The sequence below is a fragment of the Sander lucioperca genome, chromosome 17, assembly GCF_008315115.2.
Source record: "Sander lucioperca isolate FBNREF2018 chromosome 17, SLUC_FBN_1.2, whole genome shotgun sequence".
In the NCBI taxonomy this organism is placed as follows: Eukaryota; Metazoa; Chordata; class Actinopteri; order Perciformes; family Percidae; genus Sander; species Sander lucioperca.
In genome coordinates this window covers 4,600,138-4,627,415 of record NC_050189.1, presented here as the reverse complement: position 1 = coordinate 4,627,415, position 27,278 = coordinate 4,600,138, and the positions used below count along the sequence as shown (strand labels likewise).

General features: G+C 39.2%; 2 protein-coding genes across 3 annotated transcripts in view; both read left to right on the top strand.

The window, feature by feature from the left end:
- The first annotated feature begins 1,782 nt into the window (after window positions 1–1,782).
- tbc1d19 (TBC1 domain family, member 19) lies at window positions 1,783–22,226 on the top strand. The gene is made up of 22 exons (XM_031289941.2): window positions 1,783–2,024; window positions 2,193–2,265; window positions 2,372–2,417; window positions 5,074–5,149; window positions 5,323–5,397; window positions 5,734–5,797; window positions 6,835–6,881; window positions 7,248–7,358; window positions 7,493–7,565; window positions 8,328–8,366; window positions 10,031–10,143; window positions 12,040–12,114; window positions 12,984–13,046; window positions 15,269–15,353; window positions 15,564–15,608; window positions 15,825–15,857; window positions 16,022–16,131; window positions 16,259–16,350; window positions 17,450–17,565; window positions 17,760–17,830; window positions 18,777–19,025; window positions 22,197–22,226. Exons 1-21 carry the CDS (start codon window positions 1,929–1,931, stop codon window positions 18,849–18,851), a joined length of 1,578 nt encoding a protein of 525 aa, XP_031145801.1. The 5' UTR covers window positions 1,783–1,928; the 3' UTR covers window positions 18,852–19,025; window positions 22,197–22,226.
- A 2,289-nt stretch (window positions 22,227–24,515) lies between these two features.
- Window positions 24,516–27,278, top strand: part of stim2b (stromal interaction molecule 2b) — a 50,499-nt gene continuing 47,736 nt past the window's right edge. For both annotated transcript variants that reach the window (XM_031289914.2, XM_031289913.2), the window contains exon 1: window positions 24,516–25,087. In XM_031289914.2, the coding sequence (XP_031145774.1) occupies window positions 24,955–25,087 (133 nt within the window). In that variant the 5' untranslated portion in view covers window positions 24,516–24,954. The remainder of the gene's footprint in view (window positions 25,088–27,278) is intronic.

The following is a 27,278-nucleotide window of genomic DNA, read 5'->3' as shown; positions in this document are numbered from 1 at the left end:
CCAAAAAATTCAAGGTGCATAACTGGAATAACTTAATTTAAAATGTCAGATGTCCGGAGCCAGGAGGGTTCTGTGCTTCATCTACTGTAGGCTATATATGTCCACGCTTCCTTGTCACATTTCAAAGCATGATATTGAGCGTGGCATTTTATGTGAACATGTCAGCAGCAATATGGAAGCTCGTTGACTCGTGCTGTAATTGTTGTGATGGGTGGAGAGATGCGCTGCCATTAGTCTGTAGTGCCCAAACAACAACGCCATTGCCATTGGAATCAGTCACATATTGAGCTTTAGTGACTATTGTCTTACTCCGTGCAAGAGACAAGAAATTATTAGCACATCATTGTTATTATGAACTGAAAGCCTTGGTAGTGAAGCTGTTCAAGAAACAGTCGGGGACATTTTTAAAGGCTGTTGTTAATCAAATAGTACAGGAGATAAGTGGCTCTTAGTGACACAAGTAAGTCCATGTCACAATGTAACATGGTTCAGTTTAAGCAGTCTTTGGACATCACTGTGATATTAGTAAGAAAACACTATTTTCACAACAGAAATACCTTAATTGCATTTGCCTGGGTGGGAATACAAGCACACACTGTAATTGCTCTAATTCACCTCTACCAAACTGAAGCAATAAGTGGCCTTTTGGGGTAATTTCCAGTTATGCTCCATACAAAAATGCACATGTGGAATTCATGTAGGCTAATGACAGAAACACACATGTGGGCTACCTGTATCATGTGACTCTCTGCTAAAACCACGTTATTTTAATCACACTTGAGTCTTTACTTTTGTAGCAATGGCCTACCAGAATGTAAAAAACATTCCATACAAGTAAAAATCCCGCATTCAAAATCTCATTTATAAAAGTAGAGAGGTATTATCAGATAAATGTAGCACTACTCAAAGTATAAACAGTTTAAACATTCAATCTGCATATAAATGACCTTTGTGTCAGAGAAATTCTTCTAGTTCTGAAAAATTGCAGTCGATGGTGTGATGAATCAAATCTCTTTACTTCATGCAGCATGGTGAGAAGACCTGAACCTGTCTCCAGACAGAGGGTGAATACAGATAGGCAGTAGGCCTATGAACAAAATACTTTTTTACATTAAAGCATGCAAACATAGTAGAAACCCAAAATATAAGCATGAACCTGAAAATGAGCATAATATGGGACCTTTAATGTTAACTTTCAGTTGATTGTCAGCTGACTCTCATCTGACAACCTCACAACTCACACATATAATCATAGGCTTCACCAAAATCAATACTGTACATTGAGTACTAAATCTCAAATCTAAAATCTAAAATGTTTATTTCCCACATAAGGTTTATAATTGTATATTATGTTATTGGACTGTAAAAACGGATGCATTCAGCAACATTTTACTGATTGTTGTATTAGTTGGTTGAGGTGGAGCTATATTAACTACATTATAAGATTTTGGGTAGTTTGATTATAACATGTGTTGTAATCTGATCATACAATTCATATGCCTATAATAAATGTAGTCAGGTAAAACGTGCAATATTTCCATCTAAAATGTAGTGGATTAAAAGTGTAAATACTCAAGTAAAGCACAAGTAGGCCTACCTGAAAACGGTGCTTAAGTACAGTACTTACGTAAATGCACTTAGTTACATCCACCACTGAAATGTATGTGAAGTGTTTTTTAAATGTGATATTATCATAGAGGATATTATTTGTGAAACTGAAGTGTATGTATTTTACTGTCGGAATAGAGATATTTCATATCGGAACCAAAGTATCTGGTTCTTGTTTCCCCTACACGCGCACTGACAGACCGTCCTCAGTTGCTAAGTAACCTCTGCAGGGGGCGGCTGCTGCATCGCCGGATGCTGCTGTAGCTAGTACACAAGAGATCAAACTGTGCCGTTTCAGACGCAAAACTTTGATAAGGAGGATGGAAGAGGGCTCTGAGTTATCTCTGACCATCGCTCAGATCGTGCAGCGGCTGAAAGGAAGCCATTTACACTCTCAGATAGAGAGACAAGCCAAAGTGAGTGATGTAACTAGCGAGCATGTGGCTAACGAGCAGGTTGCTGTCAATCTCAGTGTCGTGAGCAGTTGCATTTGTAGTTCTAGTTTATCTTAATGTAAAAATACAGAAGCTACATAGCTAATAAAATGTCTATTTTTTTTGTATTCTTTCCAAAATCTTATGTAGGAGTGTTTACATCAACCTGAGATAAAATTGGAGTCCCTTAAAGAGGACGTACGCAGTTTTCTCAAAACATCAGGTGGGTATTAGCTAATTCTTCTGTACCACATACACTGCCAGCAATACAATTAACAGGTTTTAACAACTTTTTTTCCTTTCTGTGTGTGTATTTTAATGTTTTACAGGATGGGAAAGGCAGCTACAGAATGCAGTGTACAGAGAGCTGCATGTGTAAGTTATATTCAAGTGTTATTTGTGTGAAGCAATGGCATATACACAAACATTATTAACATTAACAATATTTTATTACTGTATATTGTCAAAATATGCACTCAGGTCTGTATACTTAGTTATTTTCCTTGTGTATTTCAGGAGACAAAAAGAGGGACACCTCATGCTATTTTTTTTGATATTGTGGTTATTTGATATATTTTGTTATTATTACGTTTTCATCACTATTGTGTTCTTTATAATAGGGTGCAATTTTAACAAAATTCAGAGGAAAGCTTCAAATAAGCCCATTGGGGTTTCTGCCACTTCCTGCGCTGTACATTATGCTGTTTGTTTTATTTGTCATTTTAAATTGTACAACATCTTAAACTAACTTAACTAAACTATGTCAGTTATACAGCTTAGAGAAGTTGTGTATTGTCCCTCATTGGAGTGGGTAGCTTCTAGCTTGTTAGATATGGAGCAAAATTGACCAATTCTTGATGCAGTCTATTAATAACACCCCTGCTTATTAGTCGTAATGCATGTGCAGGAAATCATCTTCACTGCAGCTGGTGGGTGAAAATGTCTGTAACACCTTTAGGACCTTAGCATATTTTTTATGTAAAACACACCTATGTGTTTAACCTGAATCATAATATTGTGCACTAATAGAAAAAGAGTGGCCTAAAGATTCTCAAGTTTGACACTTAAAGGAACACGCCGACTTATTGGGAATTTAGCTTATTCACCGTAACCCCCAGAGTTAGACAAGTCGATACATACCCTTCTCATCTCCGTGCGTGTTGTAAGGCTGTCTGACGGTTCCAGCAGCATCAGGCCAGCACATAACATGCAGGTGAATGGTTCCAGTAATCCTACGGCTCCCAATAAGTGACAAAATAACGGCAACATGTTCCTATTTACATGTTGTGATTTGTAGAGTCACAGCGTTTACAAAAAACAACGTAACATGAGACACAGCCATCTTCTAACCGTAAACAAACCGGGTACTATATTCTCAGGCGGAAGAATATAGTACTTGGGCGGAATGATTTGCTTTGCAGCAAGCCTGTCTGAGAATATAGTTCCCGGTTTGTTTACGGTTAGAAGATGGCTATGTCTCATGTTACGTTGTTTTTTGTACACGCTGTGACTCTACAAATCACAACATGTAAATAGGAACATGGTGGCGTTATTTTGTCACTTTTGTCACAATTCGGAGCAATAGGGTTACTGGAACCATTCACCTGCATGATCTGTGCTAGGCTAAGCTACCGGTGGAGCTGTCAGACAGCGTTACACCACGCACGGAGATGAGAAGGGTATGTATCGACTTATCTAACTCTGGGGGTTACGGTGAATAAGCTAAAGTCCCAATAAGTCGGCATGTTCCTTTAACTTTTACTATTATTCTGGGATCTAAGAGCAACATAGATAACAAGTAAAAGCTAATGCACACACACACACACACACACACACACACACACACACACACACACACACACACATATTAAGAGCTACCAGGTCCTCTGGGTGATACATGGATGTTTCTAGAGTTGAGTATGTACAACTACATCCATGGTACTCCATGAAACATAAGTGTTTATTGTAATAGTTCATTTCACTTGTGAGCATGCATTTAACTTGATAAACATCCCACCGGGGAGGTGAAGCATTGTTATATGCTAGAAAAAGTCTTTATTTTTTTGCATATACTGCACATTGTTTACACAGGTTGGCTCAGCCAAAGAGAGTGGGATATGTGTAAGAATTATGATAAAGCTTCTAAGTATCAAACTCTGGGTGTGTTGAGTTTTGGGTATTATAGATAATTTGGATGCAAAGTTGCCTGGCACCAATTCTTGTACAAATAGTTGTACCTCACATTGTTATCTGACATTATTTCTTGTTTTTGTCTCCTTCCCCTTTCAGTATTATTGGCTTTATATGTTCACTTTAGTTATTTTGGCAAAAAAAACACTGAATTTGAGGCTATTAAGAGATCACTGCTAATTACTCCATAATAATAATCCATATTTATGTGCCCTTTTAGTTCTCTCTAGTAATCTTGATTAAATTCAAATAGCTGAATAGATGTAAAACTCTTTGAACTTCAATAAACAGCTTTGAAAAGTGTTCAACTGTGTACTTCAACTGTGCTCTCTTACCTTTGAGGGTAACCTACCCTCATGCTCTCTTGAGCCTCAGACTGAAACATAGGACGCTTAATGCTTTGCTTTTAAAGGATGACATAACTTTGACTAATACCTCCTTCTTTTGACCATTACTCAGCCCTATGTGCTCTTATAGGTGTTTAGATTAGGTTGAATGTTGTTTAACGCACTTAGACCTTGAGTCATTCAATATGCCCTGAGCATGCTTAGTTGGAAAAGCCATGAGACGTGCTGCATCTGGTGGAGATGTGTTCTGACTCATCTGAACTTAATGCACAGGACACTAATGGTGACTGACTGCCTGTTTTTAAGAAAAATCTCAATATTTGATTTGCTTTTTGTTTGACCGTTTACTTCTGTCAAGCACTTACTAAAGTATATAATTGTTTGTGTTCATAGTGGCTTCAATCCCTCATGAACACAGTGGCATTTACTTGTATAAATTCTTCTTCTATTGTACTGTAAAGCTCTTCGCCCCCTCTCTTGTTTGCTTATTCTAGCCAACTGCCCCCGAGCCATCCCACGGCTCCTCCAGAGCATCTCAAAGAGCCGCTGGCCTACATGCGCAAGGCACAGGTCAGTCTGTCTCCTCTTATCTCCGTCACTCCTCACTTGTTTTTCTACCTATTTGACTGTTTGACTGACCGATTTCAGAGATGTAGCGCCTGTTTTTTATAACCTAGGTATTTGTAACATGGTATCTGAAGCCAAATGTTTGTGTGTGTGTGTGTGTGTGCTCTCTTACACAGGCCAGCTGGGAAAAGCGTGTCCTCAAAAGCCTGAACAGCATGAGTACAGAGCTTGGAGTGCCTCTGGCTCGCATGGTATCTAAAATATTGTCAATCACAGCTAACATAGAATAATTACATTACTTAATTCAAGTTCTATGCAAAAGCCTTCAATTTTGCATAATGCAAGAAGCATATTTTAGCCTGTATCAGTTTTGGACAAGAGCTAGTCAGAAAAAGTTAGCAATGCTTCTGTAGCTGCAGACTGGTAATTAGCAGGCGGTGCTGTTTGAAATCAGTTTTATTATTTGGTTCTGTGCCCACACAATTGTATTTATGACCACATTTCAGATTTGACATTTCCAAGATTGGTTCTGTTTTGGCTGTATGGCATTTGTTTGTTGAAATCTCCTCTTTCCGCCCACTCCGCAGAGGCCCCCAGTGGAGCAGAAGGAGCTCACCAACAAATGGAACGAGATGGGCACAGATGAACCAGGTCTCTAGACATTACCCAGGGGTTTGGCCCCTGAGCAATCTGCCTTTTATGAAAGATTAGTGTTGATGCGTCTGTGCGCTGGTGCATCAGTCAGACACTGGTGTATCAGCTTAACACATCTTTGAACCAGATTTACCACTTCCATGTTTGCACTTTATCTGGTATTTATCCAGGGTTCTCTTAGGGACTGGGCTTGACTCTGCAACATCTGAAAAGTATATAATATGGTTTCCAGATGTTGATTCTGGTGTTCTGTCTTCTTCTTGCCTATATCAGGCTTCAAAGGTTGAAAGCACAGCCTTTGGGCTTAAGTGTATGTTAAAAGTGCATTTGTAGAAGGAATGCTTACAGTATATTGATATTTTATTTTTGTAGATAAAAACAGCATTATCATTTAGTCTCAGAAGACAACAATGAAAACCTCTCAAGGAACCAACCATTTGCACTTCAAGCCAGTACTTTTACAAAGAACACGGTAACCTTGTGTCCTAACAATGCTATCACAGCTCACTGCCATTTAATAACATTTAAGATGTGCCGTCCCCCGGTTATAAACACTTTGGATTGGGAATATAGAAGCTGTCCAGACTCTTGGACGGAGCTGTGATAACGAGCAGCACCCCTCCTTCTGTCCAAACCTTAATGTGCCCTCGTTCTAGGGATTACATAGCACTTTAAATTGCTTACCACGCTACAAAGACAGTGCATGGAAGTCCCACTTAAAGCTGGCTGAAATGTGCCTCAGCTGTCCTGTACCGTTCTTTTCACTTTTGTAGAAGTTTCCAAATTGAAGTTGATTGTCACAAATGCGTTGTGAAGTAAATTCAAGTTCAAGTTGATTAAATGGACTTCATGGTTGGATTCATTTGTGTAGTCTAGGATTTACAGCTCCTAAACCTGTTCTGGAATAGCACATATGTAAACATTGTGTCCATGTATCAGCTGGAAGCACCACTTATAAAGTGTCCTCTGTACAGTAAGTGGTACTGTCAACTAATGTATTGTAGAGATACATTAATGCCTTTGTGTCTCTTCAGATTTAACTCGCTTTAGGCCTGTATATGCCCCTAAAGACTTTCTGGAGGTAAGCAGATTTCTTGCAGCTCAGAGTATTAGTGGTTACACTTTACTTGAAGGTATCTAAGAGTGACATGATACTGTCATGAACGTGTCATAAACATTATAAACAAGTCATAAACGTTTATGACATAACGCTTTTTTTAGTAAGTCAATTCGGTTTTTGTCATGACAAGTTATGGTTAGGGTTAGGGTTAGAGTTAGGGTTAGGGTTAGGGTTCATGTGTCATGTCACTCTTATGTAGATACCTTCAAGTAAAGTGTTACCGTATTAGTATTCAGTGTAGTTTATTTAAGTTAAAGAAGAACTGGAATTTTAAGAAAAAAATGAATTCCTTTATGGTACATTTGTAAATTATTGCTTTCTACCCAGGTGTTAATCAGCTTGCAGAACCCGAATCATGATAGCAGCGAGGACGTCAGTGTCAGGAGCCACTGGGGTCTCATCCAGGTTCCCCTCAATGTCAGGGACATCCCACAGCTGGTATGGACACATGTGGATGTCTGGTTCATTGCGATTGGTCATCTGTGTGTATCTATCTGCTGCCCCAGAAAATGCACAATGGATTTGAAAGCAACGTATGTGATATGTGTTTGTTTTTTGTGTTAAACTCTTAGAGACAAGCCTACTCAGAGCTGAACCTGACCTCTGGGCAGTTGGGGATTGATGACCATGCACACATTCATCCAGGTATTCACAAAAAGTGCAAATACACTTCTTCATGTGCCATCGTAGTTAAAGGAATAGTTTGACATTTTGGGAAATACACTTAGATATTTTCTTTCTGAGAGGTAGATTAGAAGAAGATACCACTCACATGTCTGAGTGGGGTATTGATCGTCTCATGTAACTGTTGGCAAGAAAGCAAATGGCCATATATTCTTAAATGTTAAACTATTCCTTTAATAAGCCAGCTAGTTCCATGGTTTCGGCATCTTGTCAGCATGACACGTAGCATGCAGGACAATGTGTAGCTGAACAATTTCCAGTTGTGATACTGGTTTGGACATTGGGCAGCTTAAATGGCTATTCATAGTATTTCACTTTTAGAGGACTTTTTGTCCTATCGATTATGTTGCATATAATATATGATTGGTAATAAAAAAAAAGATGTCCATTCAGCAGCCTTTTAATATCAAGCCTAAACAAATTTGTTCTGCAGTAATTAATCAGGAATAACAAAAAAAAAGTGTTTACCTAATGAACACTGGGGTTTAATGGTGTGTATACCACTCTGGCCTCTCTTGTGCTACACGGCTGTCTGGGTTTTCTCAAACAATATCTCTGTTAAGTCCAGATATTGACATTGTCACAGCCTGGTGTTTAGGCTTTAAATAGAATTGTATGCACTGTCTCTGTGTTTGTAAATCAAAGCGATAACATTAGTTTGAAAAACTGAGCCACTGCCAGGTGATTGTTAATGTATCTGTTTTGTTCTGTCTTTCTGTGCAGACTTGTTTGAAAATGAGTATGTTCAAATGGGGAAAAAAGGTCAGTGTTTGGTTCTTGGATTAAAAGATTTTCTAAATGTATTTCTGTATTTTATTTTTATTTTATTATTTAATTGCAGTATGTAAATGCATACATGTGGGACATTTTCTCTACAAATTGATATTAATTAAGTACAAATACTAGACCTGCAAGCAGGTATACCGTGGTCCAAGCACCCGACGCAACTCGGAACCAAAAGCACCAACCAGAGGCTTCCAGGAGTATTAATACATTATCATTATTCATTAGTCATCATTAGTGCTGATTTAGTCCCCTCCCTTTAACTCAATATTAAGTTAAGGAACCTGAGGCTACAGTTGCAGCCTGGAGTCTGCCTTCTGTTTTGTAGTTTTGTGTTTTATATTTGTACTTACTTCAGACCATTACAGATCTGGTTTTAATTTTTTACATTACAGAGGTTTTTTTTCTGGAGATCAGTGTCAAGAAATGTAAATATATCCAAATATATCTAAATAATCTTTTAAAAAGAATGAAACCTGAAAGAGAGAGGTGAATACTTGTTATAGCCACTGCTATAAAGATGTTGTGAAGATACATTAGTTGCATATAGAGTGCATGAAAGAATACATCCAGTATATTTAGAAATATCGTACGTCAGCTCCTGCCATTAATGAATCCTCCTCTTCGCTGTCTCAGGTGAAGTAATCGGCACAAAAGATGTCTTATCTCATTGCCCTGCTATGAATCCAGTGTAAACACCAACCTTATTATGGGCACCAATCAGACATCAATTGACAAGAGCCTTAAAAACTCAAGCAGTATTTTATATACACAGCCACAAAGCCCTGGCCCACTATTTCACCATAGGTTGGCTGTGTGTTGGCTTCCGAGCTCTGACTTGTAGCCCCGGCCAAATGTTAAGTGCGCTCAAAAAGGAAATTTAAGAGCCGTGAAGTATATCCGTTTATCTTATGACTGGCCGGCACCTTAATTCAAGGGCTTTGTGTTTTTGGCTACTGTCACAACAGAGATTCAGGGTAGAATCGAGATATGGGAGAGGTTGTTTTCCAGCACATGCCTGTGCTTTTTTGGAAAGTTATGTAATAATTACCATTATTGGAATGTCTGTTTTGAGTTTTTATGTTTATAAATTTACAGAGGAATATGATTAATCAGTGTTATGACATATTTGTAGTAGTTTTCACAATTTATCTTATGTTTTTTTGGATCCCTGTTGAAAGACGTTTTATTTCTGTCCTAATGGAGGTCATCCCTGAAAACACACCTCTTAACAGTTTTAGCGTTGTTGTTGTGCGGTCATTCAAGACGTGCAGGTGTACATTTTCCCAGCTGCTGTTTGTACATATTATGTAATTCTGCCAGCAAATCATGAGACTTTATAATAATTCTTGTTGGTCAGATGCATTCTTGGTTGGCAAGTCAAATGTATTGAGTTACATTGAATTCAAATAGATTTAATATAATTTATTTGATGTGTTTATGAATTTAATTAATTTGAACTTAATGAATTCAATATTATTTGATGTAATGCATGTATTTCAACTCAATTCATGTTAATTACATTTAATTAAGTGCATTTATTATTTGTTTTTACTTAATAAAAAATAATAATAATTTGATTTAATTTAACATGCACCCCTGTTCTCTTTCGTGTCTTAACTTTTTGTCTCTTTTTGTTCCAGTGGTGTTGGAGCAGGACAGTGCAGCAGCGCAGCAGTACAGTAGGCAGGGCTGTTCCACTGGGCTCCGGGCAGACCTGTGGGCCCTCATCCTTAACTCTACTAACCAGCCACAGGTACTATATACACACACAAACACACAGCAGAGTGGCATCCTAAGGGGTGTACCCTGAAGTGAGATTAGTGGGTTAGCGAGGTATGTTGAGCCTAAAGCCAGAGTGTCACAAAGGTGTTTTTTTTTTAACCTGGCTACATCACCACGGTAACTTATGCTGCACGGCTAACCTGGTCCAGGGCAGGTTATATTCAGAGTTTCGGATTGAAATTGGCTAAGAAGCACCATTTACTAATTACCTCCTTTGTAAATGTTGCTCTATAGTCAATAGCGAATCTATGAGTGATACAGATTCTCAGCCGAGGGAATACATTATAAATGCAAGCTTGTTGAGCTGTAATGTTACAATAGTAATAAAACTGCAGAAAAATACAGTGCCTGAGGATGAAAGCCCGAGTTGACAAAGCAAGCTGATAACCACCTTTGTGGTACCCGTTATCTCTGATCGGGATTTTAGACTTTGTTGAGCCAGCTAACACTAAGAAAGCCTGGCTCTGTCGAACTTGTTTTGTGGTACACCCCTCTGGTGGCGGCTGTCAGCTGTCAGTGTTTGTTATAAAGCAGCCGTGCACACACAGCTGCAGTGATTCCCAAACAGCATGTTTACTACAAGGTGAAGTTTTCACAGTTAATGGTCAGATCTTTTTTGGGCTTCTTGTGTATTTGTTTCAGTGGAGAATTCCAATTGGACTGTTACTTTTGTATTCTGGGATTTACACTGTACAGTAAAAACCAACATAGACTCCAACTAACCTGCAAAATAATCTGTGTATTAACCCCCTGTCCTGTTTATCTTAGCTTTATCTTAGCTGTGGCTTGTCCTGTGTGTACAAATGCTAAAATAATCAAATGCTGGCGATTTAGCACTGTTAGCCCAAACAGAGCAGCTGCCTGCCTGTGTGGCAAAGTGCTGTGTAAACGCTGGAGTCCAGAATCCCCCCCCCGTTGAGGCCAAGTTGATTAAAACAATGCTTGTCATGGGAAGATTGATTTCTGAGGGAGACTTACTGAGGTCTGGAGAGTGTTAGAATGGCTCTGGACGGCTCAAGGGCAAACAGATTAAACAGTCAGAGTTGGCTAAGGACAGTATGTGTATTGCTTCTGTTTTTTTGAGTAGTGCACAATTGTGTAACCTGCATCTTGTTAATTGCTTAAGATGACCGACTATTGCTTTACAAACACCAAAAGAACTAATGTGAGGTTCTTTGTCTGTTTATCCAACACAAAAAAACAATTATTGCCATTTAGGTTAAATACACGTAAAATAACTTTGAATGAGTTCATCAAGTTTTGTCAGAGAAGACCTAGTCTGGGTGGTGTCACTATTCTCTGCTGTCTTGCCCTCATTATAGGTAGATTTTATTCTCTACGAATTGCAGTAGTGAACTGCCGTGACCCTTATTTCCAATATATATAATCACTTTCAAGTATTTTAGCAGAACTTATTTTCAATCTTCCACTGATGCTGTCCATATTCCCATAATGGTTTCAGTTTTCTACCTCAGCTGTCAAAATGACCATCTCTGTTTCTGTTCTCCTCACATCCGCAGCGCTGATCTGACCTGTCTTAAACCGGAGACACGTTTGAGTTTAACCATGTGTTCGGAAACAAGATACGCATCCATTAAGCTTGGTTTAATCCTTCTGTCATCGCCGTCAGAATACATAGACTTGATTTAACAGTATTCGTTAAGAGGGTAATCTTTTACGTACCATATTTATCAGACTGACATTCACTTTGTCCAGACAATCCTATTATAGGATTAACACCAACTTTGTAAACAAACATTTTGTCAACAATTTAATTCATCAACAAGACCACACATACAGGGCTCTGGATATAATATTCATGCAAGTTATTGCACACATAAATCATGTTTGATCTCTGCCGTTCTAGGATGTGATGCATTATGAACAGCTGACGGCTGGAGTTATACAGCATGATCTGCTGGTGGACAACCTCATCTATAAGGTACACTCCTCTACACTGTCACTGTTTATGTTTATGAAGCTGCATAGCCAAGAAGTTACAGTAAATTAAAAACTAGGGCTGTGTATTGGCAAGAATCTGGCGATACGATGCGTATCACGATACATGGGTCACGATTCAGTATATTGCAATATATTTCGATACTATGCGTAAGGTGATATATTGGGATTTTTTTAAAGTATCATTTTAGAAAAACTAATATTTAAAAAAAGACATGATGTTCATAAAAGTCAAAGAAGTTTACTTTAGGTAAACAATTCAGTACACAGAAAATCAAACTACCAGTTTGGGATTGTGGTTCACAGGTTCTTAGTGAGCTAATTTTTATAAGCTAAAGTAGGCCAAAGTTCAGCAATAGCTACATTGTTAGCTTCTAGCAAAAAGTCAGGCACTGCTAGGCAAGGACACTAGTGGTGTGTCTCAGCATAGCCATCTAGCAGTAGGGGGTTTAAACACACCATAAACATGAACCACTGTCTTAGATGAATATTTTTGAACGTAAAAAAAAAATTGAAAATCTATACAGTATTGCAAAATAAAATATCGCGATACTCAAGTGTATTGATTTTTTCTTACACCCCTATTATAAACACACTGAAAGCTTTGGTTTTCTAGTGAATTTGAGTCCCATCACCAAGACATTTGTCCTGTGTAACATTAACTTTAATACCAAGGTTGTTCCCTGGAAATATTTTCTGATACACACAATCTCTGTATACATATTTATTGTACCTACTGTTTTCTTTTACTTTTCTAATATTAGTGAAATTAGCTGTTAGCTGTAACATTTACATTTACATTCTTCTTCGACATTTGAGATCAAATTTAATTCCAAATCCCCTGCCCACCAGGATGTGAAGCTCACCGCCAGTAATGACGACTACTACTTTGTGTTTGAAGATTTCCTCTATCAGGTAGGGTCTGTTCTCTCACAGTTCAGCTCTTCATTTCTAATTACTTACCATATTAGTACTCTTGCCCTATATACTTCTGTTTCAATTTGTAAGTGTTCTCTATAACATCAAATATCCATAATAAAATAGGCAACAATCACCTTTATCTCAACTGAGCCCTCATCAAACCAGTGAGGAGAGCACACATACAAAAATCTCTCATTTTAAATTACTAAAACTGTTCTAACTTTAGCACATAATTGTTTGTTTTCCGAACCTTAAATACACAAAGCATGTAACCTTGACTCTTAAACTTAAACCTTGACTATTTTTTATAAGGGTAATAGCTCTTTATCACCTCTATTTAAGAAGTCAGCATTTCAACATAGTTACATGGGCTCCTACAAATTATTAAATTAAACCACTGGCTATTCAAAACTAAACATCTTCATTCCACTAAATAAGAGATTAAGCATTGCCAATGATTTATTTGTCACTGTCATGGAAGAACAGTTACTGCATGACAGCATTCCTCTTCACCTAAAGTTACCTATTCATCCCAGACAAGGGTACGGCCTGTGATCTCTAGCTTCTCTGGTAGTCATCGCTCTGTTTGCCTTTGGTGCTGATAGCGAGCATTTAAGCATATATACTTGGCAACCAGTTTATTCAGCAGCTGTTAATATGTCATGCTCCTTGGTGTGGCTAACCGATGAGTACACAGGTGTAGCAAGAACAAAGCTCCGTTATCACGGTCAATATTAACTGATGGGAAACTCTCTAGGCAGTGAAAGAATCCACTCGTTGTGGGGTGAGTGTGGATTCACACAAGTTATGCTTGAGGAAAGCATAGGAAGCTTAAAGAAGTGCAATTTCCCATCTCAATGTTTAAAGAGACGTCACATTGTGGATGTTTATGAGTGTTCATTTATGGTTCATTAAAATAAATACCTTTCATTGCAGGATATAGATGGTCTCTACCTGATTAGGGTACATCTACAAGAGTTTAGAGTTTATACTAAATAAAATGCCCTTCTGGTCTTTCAAATTACATGAAGTAGATACAACATATACTGAGCTATTCATTCAACTAATGGTTTTTAAAGATGAACATTTATTAAACTTTGTGCTGCCTCCCAGTATACAATCTATCACAGACAAAAATACTTGAAGTTTGACGGTAGACCACCCTGTTTTTGTACCCGGCAACTAGCTCAGACAAGAGGCAGCCTAGATTCACGTGCTATTGTCCTCATTTGCCGTTGTCATGCCTCTGCCCCGGCGACAGCCGTGTCTGGAGACATTATGTCTTCGGGTTGTCTGTCTGTCCGTATGATCCGTCCCATTCTTGTGAACTTGATATATCTCAGGACCCCCTGGAGTGAATTTCTTTACATTTGGCACAGGCGTCCACTAGGACTCAAGGATGAACTGATTAGATTTTGGAGGTCAAAGGTCAAGGTCCCTGTGACCTCACAAAATGCATTTTTGGTCATAACTCAAGAATTCATACACTAATTATGACAAGATTTTACACAAATGTCTAATAGGATAAAATGATGAAGTGATTACTTTTATATCCAAAAGGTCCAATGTTAACTTCACTGTGGCATCATAAAACACTTTTCTGGCCATTATTCAACGCCATAACTCAGGAACAGAACGGGAGACGTTTGTTCAGATACTGAATTGGTGACAGTAATACTGGGTGCCCACCTTGAAACCGTGGTGATTGTAAAGATCTTCTGTGCTGCCAGGTTGAAGATGTATGTGAAGCATCCATGTTTCGCCAAAAAATACACTATTATTTTAGTCTGGACGGACATGGATGTAAACTACAACTTCACTGGTTGCCGGAGGCATACAACCGCAAGGCGGTAATTTTAGTTTCTAGTAGTCTCCTATTAATAAACTCTGGAAATGAAATCAATTCTCAAAAAGGCACATAAATTGGACTGTAATGGAAAGGGCTCCCACTTATAGGGTCATTTTGTGAAACAAGCTGTTACCTGAGCCTCTGTTAATGTCTACCGCTGGCTCCAGGTGTTCTGGTTTAATAGATTTTTTACCCAAAAGGAAGGGCAAGGCTGCTCAAGGCCAGAGCAAAAAATAAGTGTATTAACTACATGTCTCCTTTATCCCCTGTCGTCAGGCAAGGATAATTATTACATATTGTGCAAGTAATCCATGCATACATGTGTGTATGGGTGTGAGCATGTGATACCAAGCCTGTGTGTTCGCAGGTGTTGCTGTGTTTCTCCCGAGACACCGCCGTCTTGGAGCACTTCAAATACAACAGTGCCACTCCTCCTAAATCCTTCATCCAGGGTGAGATGATGTGGCCTTTACCAAGGACACACACGCTTAGACACATCACATCATCACATTAACTCACAGGAGTGCCACTTAACTCAAATGACCTAATGCAACGTATCTGCACACAGATACCTGTGCATGTGCATGGCAGTAGTGATTAGGAAACCCTTACACTGTGCTGTAAGTCCAGTTTAGTGATTGATCTGTGTGTCTGTCTAATAGGTAGAGGAGGAGATGAGGAGTGTGCTGTTGTTTATCCTCCCAACGGTGAGCCTGCAACTTTACATTCACATCATATTATTTTATATAGGAAACAACAAAAATACAATATTTTGAGATATTTTCTTACTTATTCACATATAATATTTTGGTCATCAGTGAAAGTTTTGTATGAAGACAAAACTATATGCTGCTTATCTACATTGCTAATACAATAAATGTTTGTGTATTAACGGCTCTGACTGAAACATTTAATTTGCACAGGTGTAATCCCTTTTCATGGGTTTTCAATGTATGGTGAGTATATTTTGCAGTTAGTTCTCACACTTAACTTGCAGGAGCAACACTGCAGGAGCAGGATTTAACGTGTGTGTGTGTGTGTGTGTGTGTGTGTGTGTGTGTGTGTGTGTGTGTGCGTGTGCGTGTGCGTGTGCGTGTGCGTGTGTGCGTTTGTCCCACAGTGGCACCTTTGTGTTTCTTGTACAACGAGCCATCCAAGCTATACAGTGTATTCAGGGAAATGTACATTCGCTACTTCTTCAGATTACACTCCATCTCCTCCTCTCCTTCGGTAAACTCAGTGATTACGTTGTTTTTGTAACTACTGCAAACTGTCAAGATCAAAATATTCTGTTTGTGTATTAATGCCTGACATCTATCTTCATGCATATGCTAAACTTGTGCACGTGTTTCTGCAGGGGATTGTGTCTTTGTGCCTGCAGTTTGAGCGGCTGCTCCAGTCCCACCTGCCTCAGCTCTTCTACCACCTTCGACAGATCGGGGCGCAGCCGTAAGTAGCCTGCACACACCGCTTCATACCCTGTCTATGTGGCCCTGTGTTGCTCAACAGTTGAATGACAAACTTAAAAAGAGTAATTCATCCACATACAGTACATTAACTATCTTTCCACTCGAAACAATGATACATGCAGTGGTGGAAGAAGTATTCAGATCCTTTATTTCAGTAAAAGTACTAATACCACACTGTCACCACACACATTCTGTTACGAGTAAAAGTCCTGCATTGAAAATGTTACTCAAGTAAAAGTATCAAAGTATCATCAGGAAAATGTACTTAAAGTATTGAAAGTAAAAGTACTCGATGCAGAAAAATCCTCACATTTGAGAAGCTGGAAACGATCCAAACAGTTCTGTCAGTCATCTAAGTGTTTAATTGGCTAATCATTTTAAGTGTAAGCCTGTATATTGTTGGGTAGTTTAATTTAAAATAAAATATAATATTTTATAACTACACGTGTTTTGTGTGCAAAAATCTTAATTTGTAAAGTAACTAGTAACTAAAGCTGTCAGATAAATGTAGTGGAGTCAAAAGTACAATATTTCTCTCTGAAATGTAGCGGAGTAGAAGTAGAAAGTGGCATGAAAAGAAAAGACTCAAGTAAAGTACAAGTACCTCAAATTTGTACTCAAATAAATGTAGTTAGTTACATTCCACAACTGGATACATGTGACAATGGTACAGTATTTGTTTTGCTATTCTGTATTCTTTCATTGTATTTTAGGGCACACCTTTCCTAAAGTGAAATCTTTATGTGACCAATTTTTATCGCCAGGCAACTTACTATCATGAATAACTTGTTCTTCCTGCACATGTGCCTGTCCGCAGTGATACATCTAAGAGACTTTTTTTCTTTCTTTCTTTGCCATTTGTGATAACTATATGTCTTTTTCTATCCAGGTTCTTAAAACTAAATTATATTTCTGTGTTTTGCTGTTGTATAGAATAGGAGGCATATTCACCTTGCACACACGTCTTATTTCTGTAATAAGCTGCTGCCATCTTGTGGTTAATTACTGGAATCACAATTTCGTAATAAAAAGAAACCACCTATTCATGGATCCTTAAGATGCAATGGTTTTGCCCCCAGCTTGCGCATAGCCTTTAAGTGGATGGTACGTGCCTTTTCTGGCTATCTGTCTACTGACCAGCTGCTTCTTCTCTGGGACCGAATCCTGGGTTACGATTCACTGGAGGTAGTTGCAGGTAAGAGTGGTTGCATTCATAGTTGGCTACAAACTCTGCAGTAATAGCCTTGATATTTGTACGGACATTATTATAATCTTCCAAATCCCTTGCTATACTTTTCTTATTTCCTTATTTCCCCATATGCCATCCTCTACTTCTACATGTCCGTTGCTCTCGGATAACCGATACACACAAACGCACACCTCCTCCAGTCCTAGCAGCCGCTGTGTTTGCTTTCCGTGCTGAGAACCTGATGGAAGTGACGTCACTGGCCTCAGCTGAGGTATGTTCGTCTCACAGTAGACTTGTGTGTGTGCGTTTGAAACTCTAGTCCTCTCCTTGTCCCCCACGTACTCCTGCAAGGCTGAAAATAGCTGTTGATGACCAGCCAGTACCAGTAACCCAGTCTTCTGCATGCACGTCTGAAAAAATGGCTGGCTGGACACTTAAGAACCCCTTACCCTCTTAACCCTCCCTATGTGCCATCCTGCCAACACTCCCTCAGTCATCTGCCTCTTATCACAACACCACTTTCCACTGAAATGGAACAAACTTGTTATTTTACAAAGACTATTGGACAAGCCTTAACTGATGCCATCTTTTTACACAGAATCATGTTAATAACTTTAATGTTAATATCTAATGTGTTAATAGCTAAATGAGTGCATCCTCATTTAGCTTCTACACTGTCACTTGCTTTGCATTATTATAGTAACCAGTAATGTTATTCTTGTGCATGCCTGGTCTGTATACCGCGTCCACTCCCATACTGTGGTCCCACTATCATATTACGAAACCAAGAGTAAACCATACGATGAGTTGCCTCACTCGCTCCCCCATCCTCCCCTATCCCCTGAGGGTGAAAGGGTTAAACTACAATATGACGCATGGGGCGGCAGGCTGATCTGCTCCTCTAAGGTGCTGGCCGGCACTATTTGCTTGCTCATTTACCACCTGCCCCAGTGGATAGAAGATATCATAACATACTGCTCCTAATCTTATATTTAGAACCTCAGGCCCAGTGTTGAAATATTAAACCCTCTCTCCAAACATGATAGTGTTCCTAAATGTTTATCTCCTACCGATCTTGAAATATGTCTCTGGGTGAGGGTGTGCTTTATAGCCCTTCTCATGGGCTTAGTGGGCGAAGGTATGATTGCTTTGGTCAGGAGGGGTGTGAATTTAGATGACAATTCTTATTTGTGTTTTGTTTGACATACACACTGCAGGCTGTCCTCGCTGACCTTTCAACTCTGAAAGTCATGCCGCTCATCCAGATCTTTCTATTTGCCACCGCCATCTGAGGAGCAGGGGAACTACAGGAATATGAGTAGTGGTACGTACATACCACTTGGAGCATAAAGAGACACTCCAAAAATGCCACTTTGCAATGCCATAACCACACCAACACTATAAATCATCCATCAAGAACCACCAGGTTAGAGTGTGGGATATCAAGAAATAATGAACCTACACACATTACAGACTTCATCTGGCACATGAATGCGCCATACATAGGGAATACCTGCTATTATGTTATAAGATATTTTATCAATCAATTTCATTTGTCACATGAAATTGTATGAGGTACAATTCCAGTGAAATGTTATCCCATCAGCTCCTTCAACTTGTGCATGATTAATCATATTATTTAGTATGTAAGTATAGCCTACAAACCAGTTAAGCTAACCTCCCTAAGCCATATGCTCTACAGGAAACACGATACACACAGCAGTGCTTGGATCAGTTGAGAAGCTCATTAGAAGACCAGTTGCATGAAACAGTAATTGTATCGCGATAGCAGCGTGCAAAAGAGAACAACAGTATCTCCAAGCTTGGCTAATGAAGTGTTAATTAGCTCTTGCAATTTACTCTGCTCTGTAGCTCCTGCTTGTTTTAACACTATTAGATGATGCTGTTGCTGATGAATAAGGAGATTGGAAGCATTAGCGTGCGCCACTGTGTTGACAGAAATAGTCAAGCTGGATTAATATGTAACTTGAAAGCTGCTGTGTATACACATAATTTATTGTATTTATGAAAAACATTGCATATTACTGCTTAAGGGACATTAAGCACCTCCATTGCCAGTATTTTTTTCATTATGAACATTTATTTAAAATGATGCATTTCATTCCTAAATATATTCACCTGTTGTTTCAAAAATCGTGTATTTCACCTTTAATTTTAATGCAATCAATTCATATTTTCTATATTATTAACAGTATTCTTTGTCAGTCAATGCCAATGTCTTTCAACACATTTAATGTTCATTGCGACCTCAAATAACACAATTTAAAAAAATTGAAATAAAATGTTGTTAAATTGCATCCTTGGGTTATTGAATAAAGCTTTAAAAGGCTTAGTCCTTGGAATGTTTGGCAGCTTTTTAGTCATTCTTGCTTCAGTACTTTGCTGCCCGATCTTTCCTGCTCCTTAATTGGATATTTCTCTCAGTCTGTGTGACAGGGTAAATATTTGGACAGTGCGTACTATATTTTCGAAGCTCACATTAGGGCAGAAAAGGTGAGTGACAGGTAGCAGCCTTGAGGGACTTGACATTCTGAACCATGCCCCCCCCTCCACTCGCCCTCCTCCTACATGTGTGTGCATGTGCTCAATTCCTCCCTCGTTGTTGGCTGCCTTCCTCCCTGTAGCCCCCTCTGCGGGCTCGTATCGAATTATGCTGTTCTTCTCTTTCGTCTCTCCCTGTTACATCTGCCACCTGTTTACTAGGACACTTACAGCTGACTCTTTTATCATGCACCTCCTTTGGCCCCCAGAAGTCTGTTCCTCCTGAGACAACGATTACCTGCTGTGTAGTTCACTCAAAAGTTCCTCCTAGTGGCTGATGTGTTGCATTGCAGGTTAACTGTGAGGTTGGCCATTGCTGAAAGATTTCTCGTTGAAAGCCATTATCGAGTACGGTGAGTTTACTAACGGAAAAAAGGGGTGAATCTCCCACAAATTGCAACAGAAAATCTGATTAATGTATATTAATCCTAAAAGTCAAAGTCTAAGAAATCCAAGCGGTGGAAAGTATTGGAAAATACAAAAAATCTATGATGCCAATTTACCATTGCAGCCCATGTTATGGGGAGACACTACAGGTGAGTAGTCTATATCCTCGACGTTCCACTTCTGGGATTGCTCCGGTGCCGCAGGAGATTCCGCCGGATGTATGTATTTTCGCCGATGTCCGTTTCCTTCTGCTTTCTTTATTTTGGAATTTTAAACTCCGGTAGATTTATGAGGACTATGGTTAACTGCTCCTCAGATCTCTGTATGGTAAATTGAGACAGCTAGCTAGACTATCTGTCCAATTTGAGTTTTATCACTCATGACTAAAACAACCTTTGAACGTACATATTCCACCAAAACAAGTTCCTTTCCAAGGCTATTTTGCAGCGGCTCCATGCTGAGCTTAGCGCCGCCCATGACGATTATGATTGGTTTAAAGAAATGCCAATTAACCAGAGCACGTTTGAACACTGTAAGTAACAGCCACGAACCGGGCTGCAATGTAAAATGCACACCGTCGGTTTGTGTTCACTAAAAGTGCTGTTTTTGCCACTGACAGGCTCAGATTATTTTGTGTATTATTATTATTATTATTATTATTATTATTATTATTATTAAGTGTCTGACAACATTATGGAAATCCCTACAGAGATAGACCTTATTGTTAAAGAGTAAGATCATTTTTTTTTAACATAAAACAGCCCCAATCCCACCAGACTCCATGTAAATAAACAGTACTTTTAGCGTGTATAGAGCCAGCACAAATTCACATGTAAATGGGTGAATTTTATTTCTATCAAACCAGAGTGGTGATTCTTGGATCTAATAATACAGTCTATGGGGATAACAGGTCATTCACGTCCATGCTAACGTCTCCCGCTCAGTTCGCGGCTCGCAGACACATCCATGGGTCTGACCATGGATGTATTAAGAGAATGGTCCGACACATTGCAGTTCTTCTTATACTTCTTTTTAATTGCGACTTGCAAACAGAGAAGAAAGAGCTGCATAAGTTCGCATAAAAGAATGAAAAGAATGCCCAAGTCTGGTGCATTAACAGTCTATGGTCTGCTGTAGTTGTTCCGGGCGCGATTTGTTTTCTTCCTTTTGGTTTTCGTTAGTCGAAGGTTTTTTTTTTTTTTTAACTTAGTAACCGATAGGATTTGTAATGTAGCGAAATACAATATTTCACTCAAAACGTAATCAAATACATTTTAAAATACCTATTTAAAAAACTACTTGAAAAATATAAAATACACAACAAAACTACTCAATACAGTAACGTGAGTAAATGTATTTCGTTACTTTCCACCTCTGCACTGAAGTAGTTAAGAGTAGTGTGCTGTGCTCGTTTGGCTTCTGCTTTATGTTGTTGCATACCGAACTACTTGAGATCGACTGACACATGCTTCTGAGAAAGCACTAAAATAAATGAACTTGAACTTAACATATTTAGGTTGCACTGGAGGAGGATCGTTTTCACAGTTGGCTCAAATTAAATTCTTAGGATTTTTTCTTAATGTTTTTCTTGATACCCTCAAATACATTTTTTGGGGATAAATCTTTATTGGTATGTAATTGTAATCTAGCTAGAGTGTGGGATATCAAGAAATAATGAACCTACACACATTACAGACTTCATCTTGCACTAGTTCAAGCAAAAAGCCAAACCCCTTTTTAGCATGAATGCGCCATACATAGGGAATACCTGCTATTATGTTATTAGATATTTTATCAATCAGTTTAATTTGTCACATGAAATTGTATGAGGTACAATTCCAGTGAAATGTTATCCCATCAGCTCCTTCAACTTGTGCATGATTAATCATATTATTCAGTATGTAAGTATAGCCTACAAACCAGTTAAGCTAACCTCCCTAAGCCATATGCTCTACAGGCTGTACAATATGTAACATTTCTGCATTAAAATGTCTAAAAATGTCAACTCATGGGAAAGAAAAAAAGGTCGATACAGAGTGCCGAGTTTTTAACCAAACATGGACTTCTAAGTATTTATTTACTGAAGTCATAGGTAAAGCCGTGTGCTTAGTTTGCGGAGAACAGATCGCTGTGTTAAAGGATTATAATTTGAATCGCCACTACAATACTAAACACGCAGAGAAATACAACAACTTGACTGATGCAGAGCAGGCACGGACATCTGAAGCTTTGCTAGTTAAGCTGCAAAAGCAACAAGGCATCCAGGGATACAGCAGTCAAGACCAGCTTTGTGATAGCCCACAAAAATCGCCAAAAACAGTAAGCCATTTTCTGAAGGGGAGTTTATTAAAGAGTGTTTGGTGGACTCTGCTGCGCTAATGTGCCCAGAGAGAAAAAGAGACGTTTGAGAACGTGCCGCCTGATTAAATTAAATTAATATTGAGCAGAATTGAGTTTAGCCTATTGGTCCGGCCCTCCACAACAGTCCCTGTTTCTCATTCTCATTGGGAAAATGAATTGCCCACCCCTGCCGTAGGACAACGTATGTAGGACACTGGCTAAATTAATTCAAATTAAATTAAATTAATTCACATACATCTAATTAGCTCATACGGGCTACTTAGGTGTGTAGAAGCTAGCTGCTAGTCTGGGCTGTTAACATTAGGGTCTAACCCATTTATGGAGTCAAAACACGTGATCTGGCTTGCTAGTGGTGTAAATAGTGGTTAATAATAACTATTGTTATTATAAGTAGTCTGTGGTTGGGTGGGGGCATATATTTGCTATTATTATCGATATTGGTATGAATAAAGGTAGTAGTAGTATGGGGTGGATTAGGGGACTTTTTTTAAGGGCCCCAGAATTTCCAAAAAAAAGGTGGCAGCAGATGGCTTCAAAGTTAATAGCATAGCTTAATCAAGATAATTGATACTAAAAAAAACAATGGTATTATCATTATCAGGAATTTATTTCCCGGGCTGAGCGTCTTCAAAAGTGACAAAAAAGTGCTCTCTGAACCAGCCAATCATGTTCTGCCATGTTGGGATACTCGAGCCAATGAGAGGGCTTAGCTAAGAGGAAAACTTGCATGCCCCGGAGCCCGGAGCCCGGAGTGGGAAAGTGAAGAACAAGTGGGTATCATCCATCCTCCGCGTCACCATGACAAGAAAAAAACGAAAAAAAACCGCTATGTTTCTGAGTGAGGAAGATTCCTATCCATGCTGTGGAGGCGGTTCAAGACTCCCTCTTAGCTCGTCTAAAAACACCCGGCAGCAGTGAGTTGTGTCACCCATTACCACCACATGAAACCCGGCGTAGAAGTAATGCTCCGCTGAATTTCTCTGAAATCAAAAACAAATCCCTCCGCTTATGTCTTTCTCGCGGCAGTAGTCGTGGCCAAATTAACCCCCCCCCCTCCCCCCCTCTCTCCTGATGCCAACGCATTTTGCATACTGACTTCCGCCCCGCTCGGCTTTCCCTCCCCAGTCTGCATCGGTCGGCGAGCAGCTGATATGACACGAGGATACAGTATCACACACGAGCCGTGAAAAGCTGACTTAAAAACTTCATTTAGAAAGTAGGCGGATGTCGTGTGCGGTTGATATAGGTCGGAAAAGGATTAGGGGAAACGGAGGAAGAAGAAGCGAATGTATTTTTTGATGCGATGGGATTTGCTACTTTCGTGTGAAGAGGCGGACCTATGAGACGCTGCGAGTTCAATATGCTGAAGCTGTACCCGGTGTTTGTATACTGTACGTGGAAGTACAGAGACTATTTTCTTCCAAGTCACAGGCCTACGTAAGGATTTAATACAGCACTTGATATTCTTTCTGGCTCACAGATATCCACGGTAGAAAAACTACTACCATTTGGTCTGTTTTTGTTTTGGACAGGGAATTCTTTCAGATAGGCTGCATGTGCTTTGCTCCTTTGGTGTCTATTCACTACACGGTCTTTTTTGTTAGATAATATATATATATATATATATATATATATATATTTTTTTTTTTTTAATTGATATAAATAAGATATGGGGGACTGGCTTGTCGTAGCTCACAGCAGTCACCCCTCTGAAACAGACAGTAAACCCATTAGAGGCTAGTCCTTTTTAAAGGGGGTCTTATTTCGAAGTTGTCGTTGACCCACGATGAACTATTATTTTGTAGGTCTTTTTTTAGGGTTTTCTGACCGCATTGACTGCTCCTGTTTTAGCTGTTAGCGGCTGGGTTTGCAAACTAGTCTACTGCGGGATTTTTCTTTAAGTTGGTGCATTTTCCAGGTGTCTCTTTTTCTCGTGACACCTCATACTTGTACTGCTTAAAAAACAGTTTTTTTTTGACTGGCTATTGCTGTGTTTTCCAGTCTGACATTTTTTTTTCTGGATTGCCCCAGTCATCCCCAGTCCCACGGATACGAATAACTCGCTTTTCACCTCATTTTCCCACCATGAGTTACATCCACAAGGTATTGAATGTTTTGCTACGTGGACTCGTCATCTATGCGGTACTGGGCTTGGAGTGCACTTACTCGAATGATCTTCCCAGCCACTCGTCTGATGCTGCAAATGTAGCCATCACAGGTAAGCGCAGTCCAGTGTCTCCATGTATAGTATAACCCCCCCCTCCCCTCTCCCCCTTCTTTTCCCCCCAGTGGTTTTCTCCGGGAAAGCCGAGGAATCTCCTGCGCAGGGGATTAATGGAAAGTGATGCATTTTATGTCGACCGTCACCTTTTTTTTGTATCCGCTCCCCCTCTGTACTGTACATTGCTGAGGAACGCATGACATGACAGGAATGCAGGATGCATCCCCACTGAGGGTATTTACTATAATGGTGCCCTTCATGTGTCACTTAGGAGGCTGTAGAGGGTAAACCTACATCTATGAACAATAATAAATACCTATATGCGATGTAGTAAGTAGGCTAGTTAGTATCAAATTAATACTATAAGATGACGATTCCCTTCTAACAAAGGAAGGCCACCTAAATGCTCTCTGTTTACATTAGTAGGTATTTTGCTGATCGTTGCCAGAAGACCACAAGTGACCCTCTGAAATTGTGCTATTGACATAACCTAAGAGAGGAGGATTTCCATATATTTGCAGCTTGTTATAACTAGGTAATATTGATTCGTGAAACAGGCATTGTACATGATAGTTGCCTTAACCTATGAAAGAAAATGTGCAAAAAGTGATAATTTCTTTTATTTTATGTTTGATTATTTAACAGGAACAATACATAGAGGAACGTTTTGCAACATTTAATGTATAAAAGGCATCTAGCTGAAGCCATATGCTAAATTTAGGTTAAAGCAACAATGATTCAGGATAAAAACATGATAACATATAGACCAGACTGTCCATGTGTGAATGTACATATGCACATGATGCACATGATGTACATATGCACATGCAGCTTTCAGCATGTCATGACCTACATCAGAGGATGAAATTCAGTTGAGATGATACAGTTGACCACCCTTAAAAAGAAACAACGGTTATGATCTCCCCTCCATATATGGCCACCTGTTATTATGTGATTAAAAAAATGCAATGCTCAAGTCAACAGAACCATCTCCATGACAGCTGAACAAACTCCACCCACTGCTGAATGCAACTCAAGGTGGCTGAAACTTCTACCTGCAGCAGATATCCTTCAGGCTGATTATCAAGTATGAGTCAAATAAGTTGTCACTAATGCAAATATTAGCATTCACTTGTAACATGAAGCTACATTTAAACAGCAAATTACAAGAGTATTTAATGACTCTTTTGCACTTTGGGCTGTTTGCACAAATACTAAATGATCTCTGAGTTGTGCTGCTAACGTTAACAGAAGATGCACATATGGCCATGTCAATCGAGGTCTACAGTATATAGACTCATCTATATATTTATGTTCATCAACACATCTACCACCTGCCTGTCCGTTAAGGCTGGCGGAGAAAGTAATAAACCTAGTCCCAGACAGCTGTTAAGCATTCATGACTGTCTGTTTACAAGTGTTAAGCAGCTCTTGAAAATAAACCAGAGATATATAATATATTAATGAATGAGGAAAAAGCACATTTGCCCTTTTACACAACAACTGCTTGACAGTGTAAAAATGGGCCATGGGACAATGAAGTGCAGTGGATGCAGGGATAGTCGTGACTTAATTCAGTGTCAGTAAACATGACCGCAGCGTTACCCATTTCCCAGCCGGCTCCGTGGAAAGGTCAGCTGCCTTCTCACTGATCTTTGCGTCAGGCGAGGAAAACACAGGTCTGTGTGTGTGTGTGTCTGTGTTCATGTAGCTCCTGTAAATGCAGTTTCCTTTATAGATTAACAGCTGCTAAAGTGGATCTTCAATTGTGTTTGTGTTGCTACTTAAATGTCTTTTATTCTTGGTTTAAAGGTGTGATGCATTTTTCAAATCTCCTTCAAAATGGGTTGAAAAGCTTTAAATGTACAGTATGTAATTTTCTGCCGCAAGGGGTCTCTCAATCAAAACAATGGATGTAAATACAGACTTTTGATGACGTTGTGTAGTGGCATTATGGGAGTTGTAGTTTAATACAATTGCCGATTAAAATAGATTTGTTCACGGATAGGTTTATCCATTACAGTTTTATCCTTGTTATGTTAACGTCTATTCATGTCATTCTGATAAAATAGCTTCAGTTTCCCCCACATAATTACGTTTTCTTGATTCGATATTTATTGGTAGCTAACGTTAGCTAGCTAGCTAGTTGACCAGTTAGCAAGCAAGCAAGCTAACATTAGCCAGCAGC

What these genes read in the sequence shown, in the direction of transcription:
- tbc1d19 (XM_031289941.2), top strand. Translation starts at nt 1,929, where the DNA reads ATGGAAGAGGGCTCTGAGTTATCTCTGACCATCGCTCAGATCGTGCAG. An exon ending in CAGTTTTCTCAAAACATCAG is followed by an intron (nt 2,266 to 2,371) that starts GTGGGTATTAGC and finishes AATGTTTTACAG; the next exon opens with GATGGGAAAGGCAGCTACAG. An exon ending in CGTCACTGGCCTCAGCTGAG is followed by an intron (nt 17,831 to 18,776) that starts GTATGTTCGTCT and finishes TACACACTGCAG; the next exon opens with GCTGTCCTCGCTGACCTTTC.